Raw genomic sequence first — 14,869 nt, forward strand, 5'->3', positions numbered from 1 at the left:
ATATTCGTCTGCCTTTTTATGAATCGTTTTCAAATAAACGCTAGATGATCAATATTATATGTGCACGCAAGCACATTCGGGCCGCGCACGGATAATCGCTGCGTTGATTTCCTCTTAGGCTCTTTCGGTTTCACTGTAAAAGTCCATTTCACAAAACAGCTTATAACTTCATCAAAATTAGTCTGATTATCCTAACACTGATAACATAGAGTCCTTACCTGTCAGATGGTATCCAACTGGTATATTCCAATTCCTGATCACCATTCGAAAAAATCGATAAGTGTATAGATCCAACGCGATACAGTAGAACTCCATGATCAGCGGGGCTCAGACGCTCCAGAATGAACTGTGGTAACCCCGGCTGGATCAGTGGACTGGAAAATGTGGAGTACCGGATTTTTTTCCCCATCCATTTTCATTGAGTCCATTCCAAAATCCCTTATGTCATCTGAAAGACGATAGGGGGCGCTTTTTTCCACATATAATCTCCGGCGGTGCTCGTGTATACTCGGGTAGGCTCGCGTGATGCAATATGATTTCAGATCGCTAAAAAAAAAGAAATAAAAAAATTCAGAGAAATCTTGTGAGTGGCTTTCAACCACATAAAAATAAACCCGAGATATCTCGTGTGTGGCAGTTAAAGTGTTAAAGGGATATTTCACTTTAGTAGAACGTGTCATGTTCTCATCAGTCTTACCTCTATCTATAAGTCACCTACTAGTGAGCTGGTGACCACTGCTGTCCCTGTCGTCTGCTGGCAACACCACCTCCCAGCTGGCAGGCTCCTCATTCACTTCCATTCACTCTGGGAACCATGTCTAAATATTACATTCTGTGTGATATCTTTTTCTATAAAAGATAAAAAAAAAAAAGTCAAAGGTTTTTTGGAGCTAATGTTACTGTACCATTTTCAAATGATCAGTAAAGAAGGAACTATTATGCACTTGAGGTGGTTGGTTTTTCCAAATGTCAACTTCTCACAGAATGTCTAAAATCCTTCCTCCAGCGAGGCAGCAGGTAACCATGGTAACCACTCCACAAACATTCCACGCAGGGCAAAGATACACAGCACACTCAAACATACACAGCTGGATCTGCTTTTATTTGTCAAAAGTCATAAATCTGTAAAGACACATTAAATGGCAAAACAAACACAGACCTTTGACTCAGAATTGTCTGTTTTATTGAAATCTGCACAGCAGTAGTTTGTTTATACTTCGGAAGTATGATATTTAGACTTGGTCCTCAAATCTTTTTAACACTGTGTGTGTGTGTGTGTGTGTGTGTGTGTGTGTGTGTGTGTGTGTGTGTGTGTGTGTGTGTGTGTGTGTGTGTGTGTGTGTGTGTGTGTGTGTGTGTGTGTGTGTGTGTGTGTGTGTGTGTGTGTGTGTGTGTGTGTGTGTGTGTGTGTGTGTGTGTGTGTGTGTGTGTGTGTGTGTGTGTGTGTGTGTGTGTGTGCGTGCGTGTGTGTGGTAGGTCCACAGTGAGTTCATCTTGCCTGCGGAACAGGAGGGGTTTATCCACCGCATGCGTGACATCATCAAGAGGGCGGAGACCATGATGCGCCAAGGCGAGCCAATCACAGTGGCCGGTGCCGACATGCTGCCCCATCTCACCGGATCACCTGACTCACAGGTCAGAGAGAGAGAGAGAGAGAGAGAGAGAGAGAGAGAGAGAGAGAGAGAGAGAGACACACACAGAGAGCATTTGTGTGACGTCTTTAAAACATATGCTTCTTAAAGACCTAACCATATTTAAATAAGTATATGTTTATATTTACTTTTTTTCAAGTTTTGTTTTATTTGTCACATATAAGGTACATTACAGTGAAATGCTTGGTTCTGTACGAGCCTCCTGAGATTGTGCTTCATACAGTAAAAAAAGCATAAAGACCAAACACTATACAAAATATATAACATACAAAATGCTAAAATTTGGTAGAGAGGTAGTGCAAATCTTTTAGTAATACAATAGATAAAATATGGTGTAGTGTTAAAAAGTGTTTAAAGTGTCTAAAGTGAATGTTAAAGGTGAGTGTTTAAAGTGGGTGCGTGCGTGTGGATGTGTGTGCAGTGGATGTGGATGGATGGGTTAGTGTTGCAAGTGTTTCAGCCTGTTGACTGTCGAGTGGGTTAGTGTTGCTGTTGACTGTCGAGTGGTTTCGCAGGCCAGCCGGGTGTCCCACGGTCTGTCGAGAACTCACTCGTCCTCATCCCTCCCAGGTGAGACACTATTCATGACCTCGTAGGATAGTTATTAAATATAGTAATTCATATAACTATTTCCCCCCAAAACTAAATCCTTGCCATGTATAAACAGCCTTACTGGAACAATCTTGTTGTAAACGAAACAAACGACGTTGTGCATAGATTACAAGATTTCAACTAGAATGGTGCGTTCAGTAGAGCACAAATCTCCACCAGGCAGCAGCCACACAGGTGGGGCTTAAGTGTAGGGGGGCGGGGCAAACGTAGACCAACGAAATAACCCTGCATTATTTATATTACACTATGATCATTCTACAAGTTGAAGGCACTAATGTGCTACACAGGAAAATTCGCAGAGTCAAATTTACTCAAATTGAGTAAAATTTTACTCCCAAAAAGACAGTATTGGCTCCGACTCCAAATAGAGTGAAAATGACTCTTGTCACAGAGTTAAATCTTCAGAGTTATTTCTACTCCATTTAGTGTTAACATTTAACTCTACAAAATACCAATTTACTCCATTTAGCATAAAGTAAAAACAACTCTAACATCATTTCACTCAACACAGAGTTGTATTTACTCCGTAGAGTTGTGATCCCATCAGTAATTGCCTCAATATAGAGTTATAATTCCCTCAATATGGAGTGTTTTTTTAATCTATAGAGTTATTTTTCACTCAATATAGAGATATTTTAAGTTATATTTCACTCAATATAGAGTGGTATTTTAATCAATATAGAGTTATATTTTCACTCAATAGAGTTATATTTCACTCAATATAGAGATATTTTAAGTTATATTTCACTCAATATAGAGATACTTAAAGTTATATTTCACTCAATATAGAGTGGTATTTTAATCAATATAGAGTTGTAATTCCCTCAATATGGAGTTGTAGTTCACTCAATATAGAATAGATTTCACTCGATATAGAATATCATATTTCACTCAATATAGAGTGGTATTTTAATCAATATAGAGTTGTAATTCCCTCAATATGGAGTTGTAGTTCACTCAATATAGAATAGATTTCACTCAATATAGAATATCATATTTCACTCAATATAGAATTAAATAATAATTTACTCTGGAATAATACATTTAAAATAAACGGGGGCAAAGCCGAAATCAGTATTTAACAATGCACTTTTATTTGCAACATGCAGGCATATCCTTTGGGATGCAAACAGTTTTACAACAGCGTGTGAGAATCATGACTTCAAGGGGCAATCGATAGAAAAAAAAATTAATAAAATAAGATTCATCAATATAAGCTTGTGCAATCTTTGTTTTCAGTTGCCAAGAAATTTGAAATTCCTAGTACCTTGGACTTAAAGGTCTATGATGACTTAAAACACTGAAGTCGACAAGGAGGCGTTTCAGTTGGGATGCAAACAGTTTTACAACAGCGTGTGAGAATCATGACTTCAAGGGGCGATCGATAGAAAGAAAAAAAGGTCATTAATAAAATAAGATTCATCAATAAGCTTGTGCAATCTTTGTTTTCAGTTGCCAAGAAATTTGAAATTCCTAGTACCTTGGACTTAAAGGTCTATGATGACTTAAAACACTGAAGTCGACAAGGAGGCGTTTCAGTTAAAGAAACCAGACATGGGTGTGTTGGAGATTTGTTCACCCCAAGTTGCTTATTAACATGGAGCCTAGCCTCATCCAAAATGTCACACAGGTACTGTATATGTTTGTACTTTGAAATGATCTTTGTTTCTATACGCCCAATGTAATGTAACATAGTAAAAAAAAAAAGAAAAAACACGTCTGAGGAAGAACTTGCTTGGTGTGGATCCTTCCTAATCTTTTTACATTACACTTGTCACAAACATTCCTCTCTTGCTAATCACACTTGGTATATGTCTACGTGATTGTTAGATTCAGTGAGCCCCTCTGCAAACAACTCCATTATATACAAAAATCACCATGACTTCAAGGCTTCATGGGGAGAGTAATCGATAGAAAAAAGGTCATAAATAAAAGACAATTACATTTTGGCCTCTGTAAAGTGACAGCAGCATCTGCACCCTTTTAAAAAGGGATAGCTCACCCAAAAAAAGAAATCTACCAATTACACACCCCATGAATCCTTGAATTCATGGAGATTTGTTTGTTTGTCGCATTCCTGAGCCAATAATTCAAGCCAGTCATCAAATTATTGGCTCAGGAATGCAACAAAAAGAAATCACCATGACTTCAATTAAGGCTTCATGGGGAGAGTAATCGATCAATTACATTTTGGCCTCTGTAAAGTGACAGCAGCATCTGTACACCCTTTTAAAAAGGGATAGCTCACCCAAAAAAAGAAATCTACCAATTACACACCCCATGAATCCTTGAATTCATGGAGATTTGTTTGTTTGTCGCATTCCTGAGCCAATAATTCAAGCCAGTCATCAAATTATTGGCTCAGGAATGCAACAAAAAGAAATCACCATGACTTCAATTAAGGCTTCATGGGGAGAGTAATCGATCAATTACATTTTGGCCTCTGTAAAGTGACAGCAGCATCTGTACACCCTTTTAAAAAGGGATAGCTCACCCAAAAAAAGAAATCTACCAATTACACACCCCATGAATCCTTGAATTCATGGAGATTTGTTTGTTTGTCGCATTCCTGAGCCAATAATTCAAGCCAGTCATCAAATTATTGGCTCAGGAATGCAACAAAAAGAAATCACCATGACTTCAATTAAGGCTTCATGGGGAGAGTAATCGATCAATTACATTTTGGCCTCTATATAAAGTGACAGCAGCATCTGTTCACCCCAAAGAAATAAAAGAAAACTAATAGTGTTCATCCCCAGTGCAATAGTTCAAGAGCTTAGTGATTTTCTCTTTTCCTTTTTTAAATCACAGGAAACAGTATGGAACAATAAATGAGCTTGAATCGTCATCACTGTATGACATCTGTATATCGAATGCTTTGTAAAACAAAAGCTCTTTGACATCAACTACATGAGGTCCATCTGTAGTACACACAACTTTAAATGCATAAAAATGGTCATCCAGAGACACGGTTTGTAGTGCAAATGTAAACAACAGTAACCTCTCATCTTTAAGAACAACACGGTGGATTTTGTGAAAAACTGGAACCTCACTAAGAACTTTAAGACAAACAACTAAACCTGGACGATACATATTTCCATGGTGTTTGGCCCATCTAACATTTAACACCTTGGTGTCACTTGGTACCTGAAGAGTCTCCGCTATCTCACAGCCTCTGTCCATCACATTTAATGCTACCATTTTACTTGGACCAAGCACCAGTCTGTTGGGATCAAATGTCTGCCAATTGTATGCTACTTGACTTTGGTGTTTCTTTGCCAACGTTTTAGTTATATTTTTGAAGCTTTTTAGTTGTTTTTTAAAGAAATTATGCTTCGCTTCATAGCGCATGCACCAGACATGCAAAAGTGGTCCAATTTTACGAATACATGTAGGATAGTGCACCATAAAATGATGCTTTGGTAGTAGCCTCCTGTTGGGAAACAAATGCTTGAATAACCCGTGGTGCTCTGCAATCAAGTGTTTTAAATAAATAGTAATGTCAGTTGATAACCTGGGAGAAAATACAATATCTGCTATTTGAAGCAACAGCAGAAGCAAATACCAGTGTTGATCATTTGGACAAACCAAGTCTCCAAAGATAAGTGGTAGATTGCGAAGTAAACACCAAGATTGGATTGCATTTAACCCCAAGTCATTTGAGGTCTATAGCTAAAACAGATGATGATGCTACATGTTTCATACTGTTGCTTATTCCCTGTGGTTCTTTGTTTCTTTGTTCATTTGTTTTGCTCATTGTCAGCGTCTTTGGGTTCCTGAAAAGCGCTTTATAAATAAAAATGTATTATTATGTTGAAGGTGTTAATGTGCTAGCTAAAACAGATGATCATGCTACATGTTGAAGGTGTTAATGTGCTAGCTAAAACAGATGATCATTCTACATGTTGAAGGTGTTAATGTGCTAGCTAAAACAGATGATCATTCTACATGTTGAAGGTGTTAATGTGCTAGCTAAAACAGATGATCATTCTACATGTTGAAGGTGTTAATGTGCTAGCTAAAACAGATGATCATTCTACATGTTGAAGGTGTTAATGTGCTAGCTAAAACAGATGCTCATTCTACATGTTGAAGGTGTTAATGTGCTAGCTAAAACAGATGATCATTCTACATGTTGAAGGTGTTAATGTGCTAGCTAAAACAGATGATCATTCTACATGTTGAAGGTGTTAATGTGCTAGCTAAAACAGATGATCATTCTACATGTTGAAGGTGTTAATGTGCTAGCTAAAACAGATGATCATTCTACATGTTGAAGGTGTTAATGTGCTAGCTAAAACAGATGATCATTCTACATGTTGAAGGTGTTAATGTGCTAGCTAAAACAGATGATCATGCTACATGTTGAAGGTGTTAATGTGCTAGCTAAAACAGATGATCATTCTACATGTTGAAGGTGTTAATGTGCTAGCTAAAACAGATGCTCATTCTACATGTTGAAGGTGTTAATGTGCTAGCTAAAACAGATGCTCATTATACATGTTGAAGGTGTTAATGTGCTAGCTAAAACAGATGCTCATTCTACATGTTGAAGGTGTTAATGTACTAGCTAAAACAGATGATCATTCTACATGTTGAAGGTGTTAATGTGCTAGCTAAAACAGATGCTCATTCTACATGTTGAAGGTGTTAATGTACTAGCTAAAACAGATGATCATTCTACATGTTGAAGGTGTTAATGTACTAGCTAAAACAGATGATCATTCTACATGTTGAAGGTGTTAATGTGCTAGCTAAAACAGATGATCATTCTACATGTTGAAGGTGTTAATGTACTAGCTAAAACAGATGCTCATTCTACATGTTGAAGGTGTTAATGTACTAGCTAAAAGAGATGCTCATTCTACATGTTGAAGGTGTTAATGTACTAGCTAAAACAGATGATGATGCTACATGTTGAAGGTGTTAATGTACTAGCTAAAACAGATGATCATTCTACATGTTGAAGGTGTTAATGTGCTAGCTAAAACAGATGATCATTATACATGTTGAAGGTGTTAATGTGCTAGCTAAAACAGATGATCATTATACATGTTGAAGGTGTTAATGTACTAGCTAAAACAGATGATCATTCTACATGTTGAAGGTGTTAATGTGCTAGCTCAAACAGATGATGATGCTACATGTTGAAGGTGTTAATGTACTAGCTAAAACAGATGCTCATTCTACATGTTGAAGGTGTTAATGTGCTAGCTAAAACAGATGATCATTCTACATGTTGAAGGTGTTAATGTGCTAGCTAAAACAGATGATGATGCTACATGTTGAAGGTGTTAATGTGCTAGCTAAAACAGATGATGATGCTACATGTTGAAGGTGTTAATGTGCTAGCTAAAACAGATGCTCATTCTACATGTTGAAGGTGTTAATGTGCTAGCTAAAACAGATGATGATGCTACATGTTGAAGGTGTTAATGTGCTAGCTAAAACAGATGATCATTCTACATGTTGAAGGTGTTAATGTACTAGCTAAAACAGATGCTCATTATACATGTTGAAGGTGTTAATGTGCTAGCTAAAACAGATGATCATTCTACATGTTGAAGGTGTTAATGTGCTAGCTAAAACAGATGATCATTCTACATGTTGAAGGTGTTAATGTACTAGCTAAAACAGATGATCATTCTACATGTTGAAGGTGTTAATGTGCTAGCTAAAACAGATGCTCATTATACATGTTGAAGGTGTTAATGTGCTAGCTAAAACAGATGATCATGCTACATGTTGAAGGTGTTAATGTGCTAGCTAAAACAGATGATGATGCTACATGTTGAAGGTGTTAATGTGCTAGCTAAAACAGATGATCATTCTACATGTTGAAGGTGTTAATGTGCTAGCTAAAACAGATGCTCATTCTACATGTTGAAGGTGTTAATGTGCTAGCTAAAACAGATGCTCATTCTACATGTTGAAGGTGTTAATGTGCTAGCTAAAACAGATGCTCATTCTACATGTTGAAGGTGTTAATGTGCTAGCTAAAACAGATGATCATTCTACATGTTGAAGGTGTTAATGTGCTAGCTAAAACAGATGATGATGCTACATGTTGAAGGTGTTAATGTGCTAGCTAAAACAGATGATCATTCTACATGTTGAAGGTGTTAATGTGCTAGCTAAAACAGATGATCATTCTACATGTTGAAGGTGTTAATGTACTAGCTAAAACAGATGATGATGCTACATGTTGAAGGTGTTAATGTACTAGCTAAAACAGATGATGATGCTACATGTTGAAGGTGTTAATGTGCTAGCTAAAACAGGGCTATTGGTGGTACTAATACTGCCTTCTCTCTCAGACTTAGTAGTACCGAGTGTTGGCCATGTGACCAGAGACTCCTCGCCCTTAATGGGCGGGGACTTCTACTTTGACCCAGAGGCTACACCCCCCATCAGAGCTCTGCGATCTCAGTCCTTCCAAGCACCTTCAGGTACACACACACACACACACACACACACACACACACACACACACACACACACACACACACACACACACACACACACACACACACACACACACACACACACACACACACACACACTCATTCAAGCTTTATTTAGTCTCGAAAATCATTGAGAGTAACAACTACAGAACACAATAAATACAAAAACAAACAAACAAGAATGTCAATCAATAAATCAAAACAACTGCAGACTGGGGTGAACTGGTTGGTCATTGCAGACAAAGAACAGAGGAGTGTTAAGGTACATGACAGGATGTGCTGCGTGTCGGAGCACAGAAGCTAAAGGCAGATTTCCCAAGTTCAGTTTATTCACAGTGGCCATTGTGTTCATGCACTTGAATGAATGAGCGATGGGAGAAACTATGTTAAAAACATTACAGTAACATTATAGTAACATTACAGCTCATAGTGCAAATGATTAGCTGTTCACTCCTATTTTCTTTCCCTGCCTGGCCGGTGCTTTCTCTCTTTGTTTTTCTTTTTCTCTCTATCTGATGTAGATTAACTACAAAGCTGAATGAAATGAATGGAACTCCTAGTTTGTTATACAAGTCGGGAAAATTAAGGGACCTTGTGACCTGACTCCTCAGCCGTAGTACGTTTGTAAACATAATACACAACGTATATTCTACCTATACAAACTATAACTATAAACTATAACTATAAACTATACACTATAAACTATAAACTATAAACTTAAACTATAACTATAAATATAGACTAAACTATAAACTATACACTATACACTATAAACTAAAACTATAAACTAAAACTACAAACTATAAACTATAAACTAAAACTATAAACTATAACATACGGTTATCCTATAACCATAGTTATATGAGTATAGCGAGCGCTCTGCTCTCTTGGAACTATCCCTTTATCCATTCTAATAATGAATCATTTGTCTCCACATGCACACACCCATCCGCCTGGCCACACCCACATCCGCTCCTCTACATAAGCGGGGTCGTGGCCACACCAACAGCTCCTTCCCAAGTCTTTCACCATCGAAGGCGAAGACCACGGGGTCTTCAGTGAGTCAGAGCAGAGCGCTCGCTATACTCATATAACTATGGTTATAGGATAACCGTATGTTATATTATCGTATAGCTTACGCTCCGCTCTCTTGGAACACAGCTGAGCAGAGCGGAAGCTCGACAGATGCACCCGCTGAGGCCCCCCACAACCATCAGAACCGGGGAGGACCCGAGCCCCCTGGACCCCCCTAGAGGGGGATGGGAGGGAATCGGATCCGACTGTGCGAAGAGGGTTTAGCACCTCAAGCGCACAGGGTGAGCAGACCGTGGGACTTACCTTCACACAGAAGGACCTGCGACCACTCAGGCACGCATCCCACATGCCACCAGGGAACGGACGGGAAGCAAAACACCCCTGTCACAGCCCCCAACATCACGGGGTCAAAGGTCAAGAAACCAACCCCGTGGCAAGGCCGTAGCAGCGGAGCGCAGAGGAGGACCCAGCCCCAGGAACAACCTGAGGGCCAGGACCGCCCGAAAAAGGGGGCCCGGTGAGGTCAACGATGCCGTAGCATCGGGACCCCACCAGACGGTCACTGATGACACCACCCCCCACATCGCCAGCGTATCGGACAGGGCCTAAATCAAGAGTAGGCCCTTCCCCCCTTTGGCACGGCCGCCCTGAAGCACTCTAGCTTACTGCACCAGGTATTCCCAGGGGGTCCCCCATCCAGGAACGAACCAGGGCCGAACCTGCTTAGTTTCCGAGATCTGACGAGATCGGGCGTGTCCAGGTTGGCATGGCCGTAAGCCCCAAGAGGCTACCCCCCCACAATACTGTGGGGCCAGACGGCGTGCCGGGGAGACAACCCCCAACTCGACCTGTGCCTGGAGCACTGCGGACTAGACAGGCGCCTAAAGGGTCTATTGTGAAAACAGTACCCGGCGGAAGGGGTGTTCGGTATGCTGAGCAACATGTCATGACCTCAACAAACCCGACCCCTCCAGTGGGGTCGAGGTTCAAAGGAGAGGCCGACACAATTGGCAGACGTCATGACAGATGCGGGGGCACACTCTCGGGCAGACGGGGTCAAGCCCGGCCTCAACCCGAGAGTCGACTCTGCTACCAACACACCGGAGAACGAACCACCTCCCTATGTTTAGTTTAACAGGAGGCGGTTGTTCCCTTAACCCACCAAGAAAACTTAGAAACATAACTGCACGTATACACAGGCTATACAAGCAGTACAAGTGTTTCAGTTTTCAAAGGGTTAACCCAGGCCAACAGGTCGACGAGAAAGCGTCCGGACCTGGGCCTACACAGGGATGCCTAGAGGGGTTGACAGGAACCACCTCGACAGCCCCCTCCCATCCCTGCCCAGCAGGGGGAGGGAGGACTGAAACAAATGGAGAAGGACCAGGCCCCCAACACAGCGCAAGGTACAACACAGTATGGACCAAGAACGTCACTGTTATGGGCAAGTCGTAGTGGCATACATATGACACACACATCCACGACATCAATCCCTGCGAAGCCCGGACCGACCCGGCATTTTCCCCCCGGAAAAGCACAAAGTCCTTCGGGGTACCAGAACAGCAGATCTGCCCCCCGGCGGACAACGGGTTTAACTGACCTGGTCCGGCGCGACCAGAACCAGTCCCGCATCCTAGTCACGCCGCCATCCCCAGTCCTACGAGAGGGGTAGGTACACGTGTCGATCTAAAACATCACAGAGGGCGCCACCAAGATGGACAGAATCAAATCAAATCAAATTTATTTATAGGGCCCGACAACACACGTTAATGTCCCCATGGGCCGTACAGGTCTTCTTTAAACAAGTCAAGAAGAAAACATAACAATAAGTCAAGAACAGAACAAGAACACCATAAGGTCCAAACATTTTTAGATGAATGCAAATAAAAGAAAGAATGCAAGCACTCCCAGACATACCCCACGCGAAGGTAAGGAAAAACTCACTAAAACCTAACAATAGGGAAAAAAGCTCCACAGGCAGTGTGGAGGAGAGAAACCTTAGAAGGGCCATTCAAGGGGGGATCTCCCTTCTTAGATGTTGGTGATAATAGTGTTGCAGACGGACAGTTGGTAAGCATGCACTCATGTGTGTGGTGAAACACAGATGAGTGCATGCAATAGCAACTGTACATTTTGAAAGATTAAAGATAGAGCTAATAGTTACACGTTACAACACCTTGTAACGTGGTTCCACATTGGAAGCACCCAGGGCCAGTGCTATATGCACGTCAAGAACCCGAAACACATCAATGGTGAATTCTAATAAGAAACACCAGACAACGTTCCCTCCATGCTGTCTGGGACGAGCAGCAGGAAGCCGGTCAATAAGACACAGACACTTATATGACGCGACTGAGGGCAACCCGTCAATTCTGCTCCTCACATAAGAGGGGAAGACAGAAGTTCCCCCAGAGAGACCTCCACGTGAGTACAATTGAAAAAGATACATGCTATAATAATCAGTCCAAGTGACCAACGGCCAAATACACACTGTAATAGAGAGTAGAACAGAAAACGAACAGTTTTCGAATGCATCGCATCATCCAACTTTGACAAAGACAGCGGTCTGCAGCACAGAGCCTGTAACCTCACGGATGTCTCCTGGCCAATAGGAAACGCGCCCAGTGACGTATCCCATGGCCGGGGGGAAATCCTGTGACCCACCCATCCTAACATGGAGTGGAACCAGGGAACCACCCCCCCTCCCCCCTCCCTGTGACGCGCTGCCCCTCAGCCGACAGGGAAAACTGACAGGCAGGAGGTCCCACCTCCCGGCCAATCAGTAAAGGGGGGGGGGGGATTTATCAGCCCACCCCTTATAACCCCTCACCCCTGATACGATGCAACGACAAAGCAGAGCCATGACACCAGTCATAGCGTGCTACATGAAAGCGCATTATACCTGTTAGGGCAACAGCTTCACATTCTGCACGCCAGCCACAGACGATAACCTCGTCTGTGCAAAAACTGGCTTTATACATGGCTTCAGGCTCATGTGCGAACTTGCCACCTGAATTTTCACACCTTTACCCTAAAGTAAGAAAACACAGACCAAGAGAGGGGCCAAGGGCCTTGGTACAAGAGCTACACATGTAACTTCTGTAGGGCAACACCTAACCCAGTTGTGAATTCAATGCCACGTTTACTTAACGTGAATACGATACACACAACCCTCTATCACAATAAAAAAGGGCAAAAGTTCACTCTCACTACTGCAAGAGGAACGCCGTTTTTTATGATGAGAGAAGACATAAGTCCTCGATCAAGTGCTGGTCACAGGCCTTGCTAAGTCTACATGACAGCGACCAAACAATTTTCAGAGAAATTGCCTCTCTCTAAGCAAGAGCACAACCCCAGCAGAAGCTGAGGGGTTTACACTGTATCCCCAAAAATATAGTGAATCAAAACACATTTTGTAAATAAAATCATATTTGAGGGGAGGGGGGGGGGGGGGGGGGGCAGGGGCAAACCGGGGAATAATTTCACCCACCCCTCACCACCTTACCCCTGATACGACGCCAAATGTGTAGAGTAAAAAACTTTACATCATGCACGCCAGCCACAGCCGAAAACCTTGTTTGAAAACAGGTTTCCCACAGCTCTGCTTATGTGTGAAAAATACTTGCCACTTGTTATTTTCATCATTACCCTCAAGTAAAGAATAACAAGCTAAGAGAGGGACTCAGCCCTCGATCATATGCCACTATGCACAGCATTGTTGGGTAACACCCAGCCAGTTGTGGGCTCAGCCACGTTGTCTAAACGTTACATGAACACACACTTCTCATCATACAACAAAAACCCAGTTCATTTTTACTCACGTAAAAAACAACGCTGTTCTTAGGTAGAGAGAAGACATAAGCCTTGGCCAACGCTAACCTAAGCTATACAAAGCGACCAAGACAATTTTCACACCACACGCGACACGCCGTATCTCCCAATGTAGTGAAGTAACATATGTTTTTTTTTAAACAAAAACATCGTTATTAACATTCGGGAGGGGGAGGAAGGAAGAGTGGGGTAATGTCCAATGGACAGCTTACCTGCACCAACGAACGCAGGTGTGAGGATTGGTTCATTCCCCGCCACACGCTCCGCTCCTTTAACTCTTTAAATGCCATGCCTGGTTTTCCATTTTACCGCTTGAATGCCACCATCCGCGCCAATGTTAACGTTAATATCGCCTAATCTATGTTTTAAATTATGGCTATGTGTCTAATCTGCCCATCGCATTATCAAAGACTATGTTCCAGACAGTGCTGTGAAGGCAGATTGTTTTTTTATCGCGTCGTTGCCGTTTCAGAGCAGTTAGAAAAGCCCCCGTTTTGATATAAAAAACAACTCATTCTGGAGCATTCTATGAAAATCGTCTTTTAGTGGAATATTCCACAACGTTGATATTCGTCGGCCTTTTTATGAATCGTTTTCAAATAAACGCTAGATGATCAATATTATACGTGCACGCAAGCACATTACGGCCGCGCGCGGACAATCGCCTTGTTGATTTCCTCTCGGACTTTTACAGTGAAAACGAAAGAAGAGATTTCACAAAACAGCTTATAACTTCATCAAAATTACTCTGATTATCCTACCACTGATAACATAGAGTCCTTACCTGACATCAGATGGTATCCAACTGGTATATTCCAATTCCTGATCACCATTCGAAAAAATCGATACGTGTATGGATCCAACGCGACACAGTGGTTCTCCATGATCCGCGGAGATCTGAGGCTCCAGAATGAACTCTAGTAACCCCGGCTGGATCAGTGAACTGGAAAATGTGGAGTACCGGATTTTTTTCCCCATTCATTTTCATTGAGTCCATTCCAAAATCACTTATGTCATCTGGGAGACGACAGGGGGCGCTTTTTTCCACAGTGATCACCGGCGCAGCTCGGCAATACTCGGGTAGGCTCGGGTGATGCAATAATTTTTCAGATCGCAAAAAAAATAAAAAATAAAAAATTCCGAGAAATCTCGTGAGTGGCTAGCAACCACCTATAAAAAAACACGAGAAATCTCGTGAGTGGCACTGAAAGAGTTAAGGTACTGTGTTGATTGGTGCATTCCCCGCCACACGCTCCGCTCCTTTAAGGTACTGTG

General features: G+C 41.7%; 1 protein-coding gene across 1 annotated transcript in view; it reads left to right on the plus strand.

Annotated features, from left to right (window-relative positions):
* The window catches only part of LOC311240728 (serine/threonine-protein kinase WNK4-like), a gene marked incomplete at its 5' end in the record, with an annotated part of 152,523 nt that overhangs the window by 89,729 nt on the left and 47,925 nt on the right, over window positions 1–14,869 (plus strand). Inside the window, 3 exons of the mRNA XM_084329301.1 lie at window positions 1,477–1,635; window positions 2,168–2,222; window positions 8,582–8,713. Of these exons, the coding sequence (XP_084185427.1) occupies window positions 1,477–1,635; window positions 2,168–2,222; window positions 8,582–8,713 (346 nt within the window). The remainder of the gene's footprint in view (window positions 1–1,476; window positions 1,636–2,167; window positions 2,223–8,581; window positions 8,714–14,869) is intronic.

Source organism: Notolepis coatsorum (genome assembly GCF_963971535.1).
Source record: "Notolepis coatsorum genome assembly, chromosome: 14".
Lineage (NCBI taxonomy): Eukaryota > Metazoa > Chordata > Actinopteri > Aulopiformes > Paralepididae > Notolepis > Notolepis coatsorum.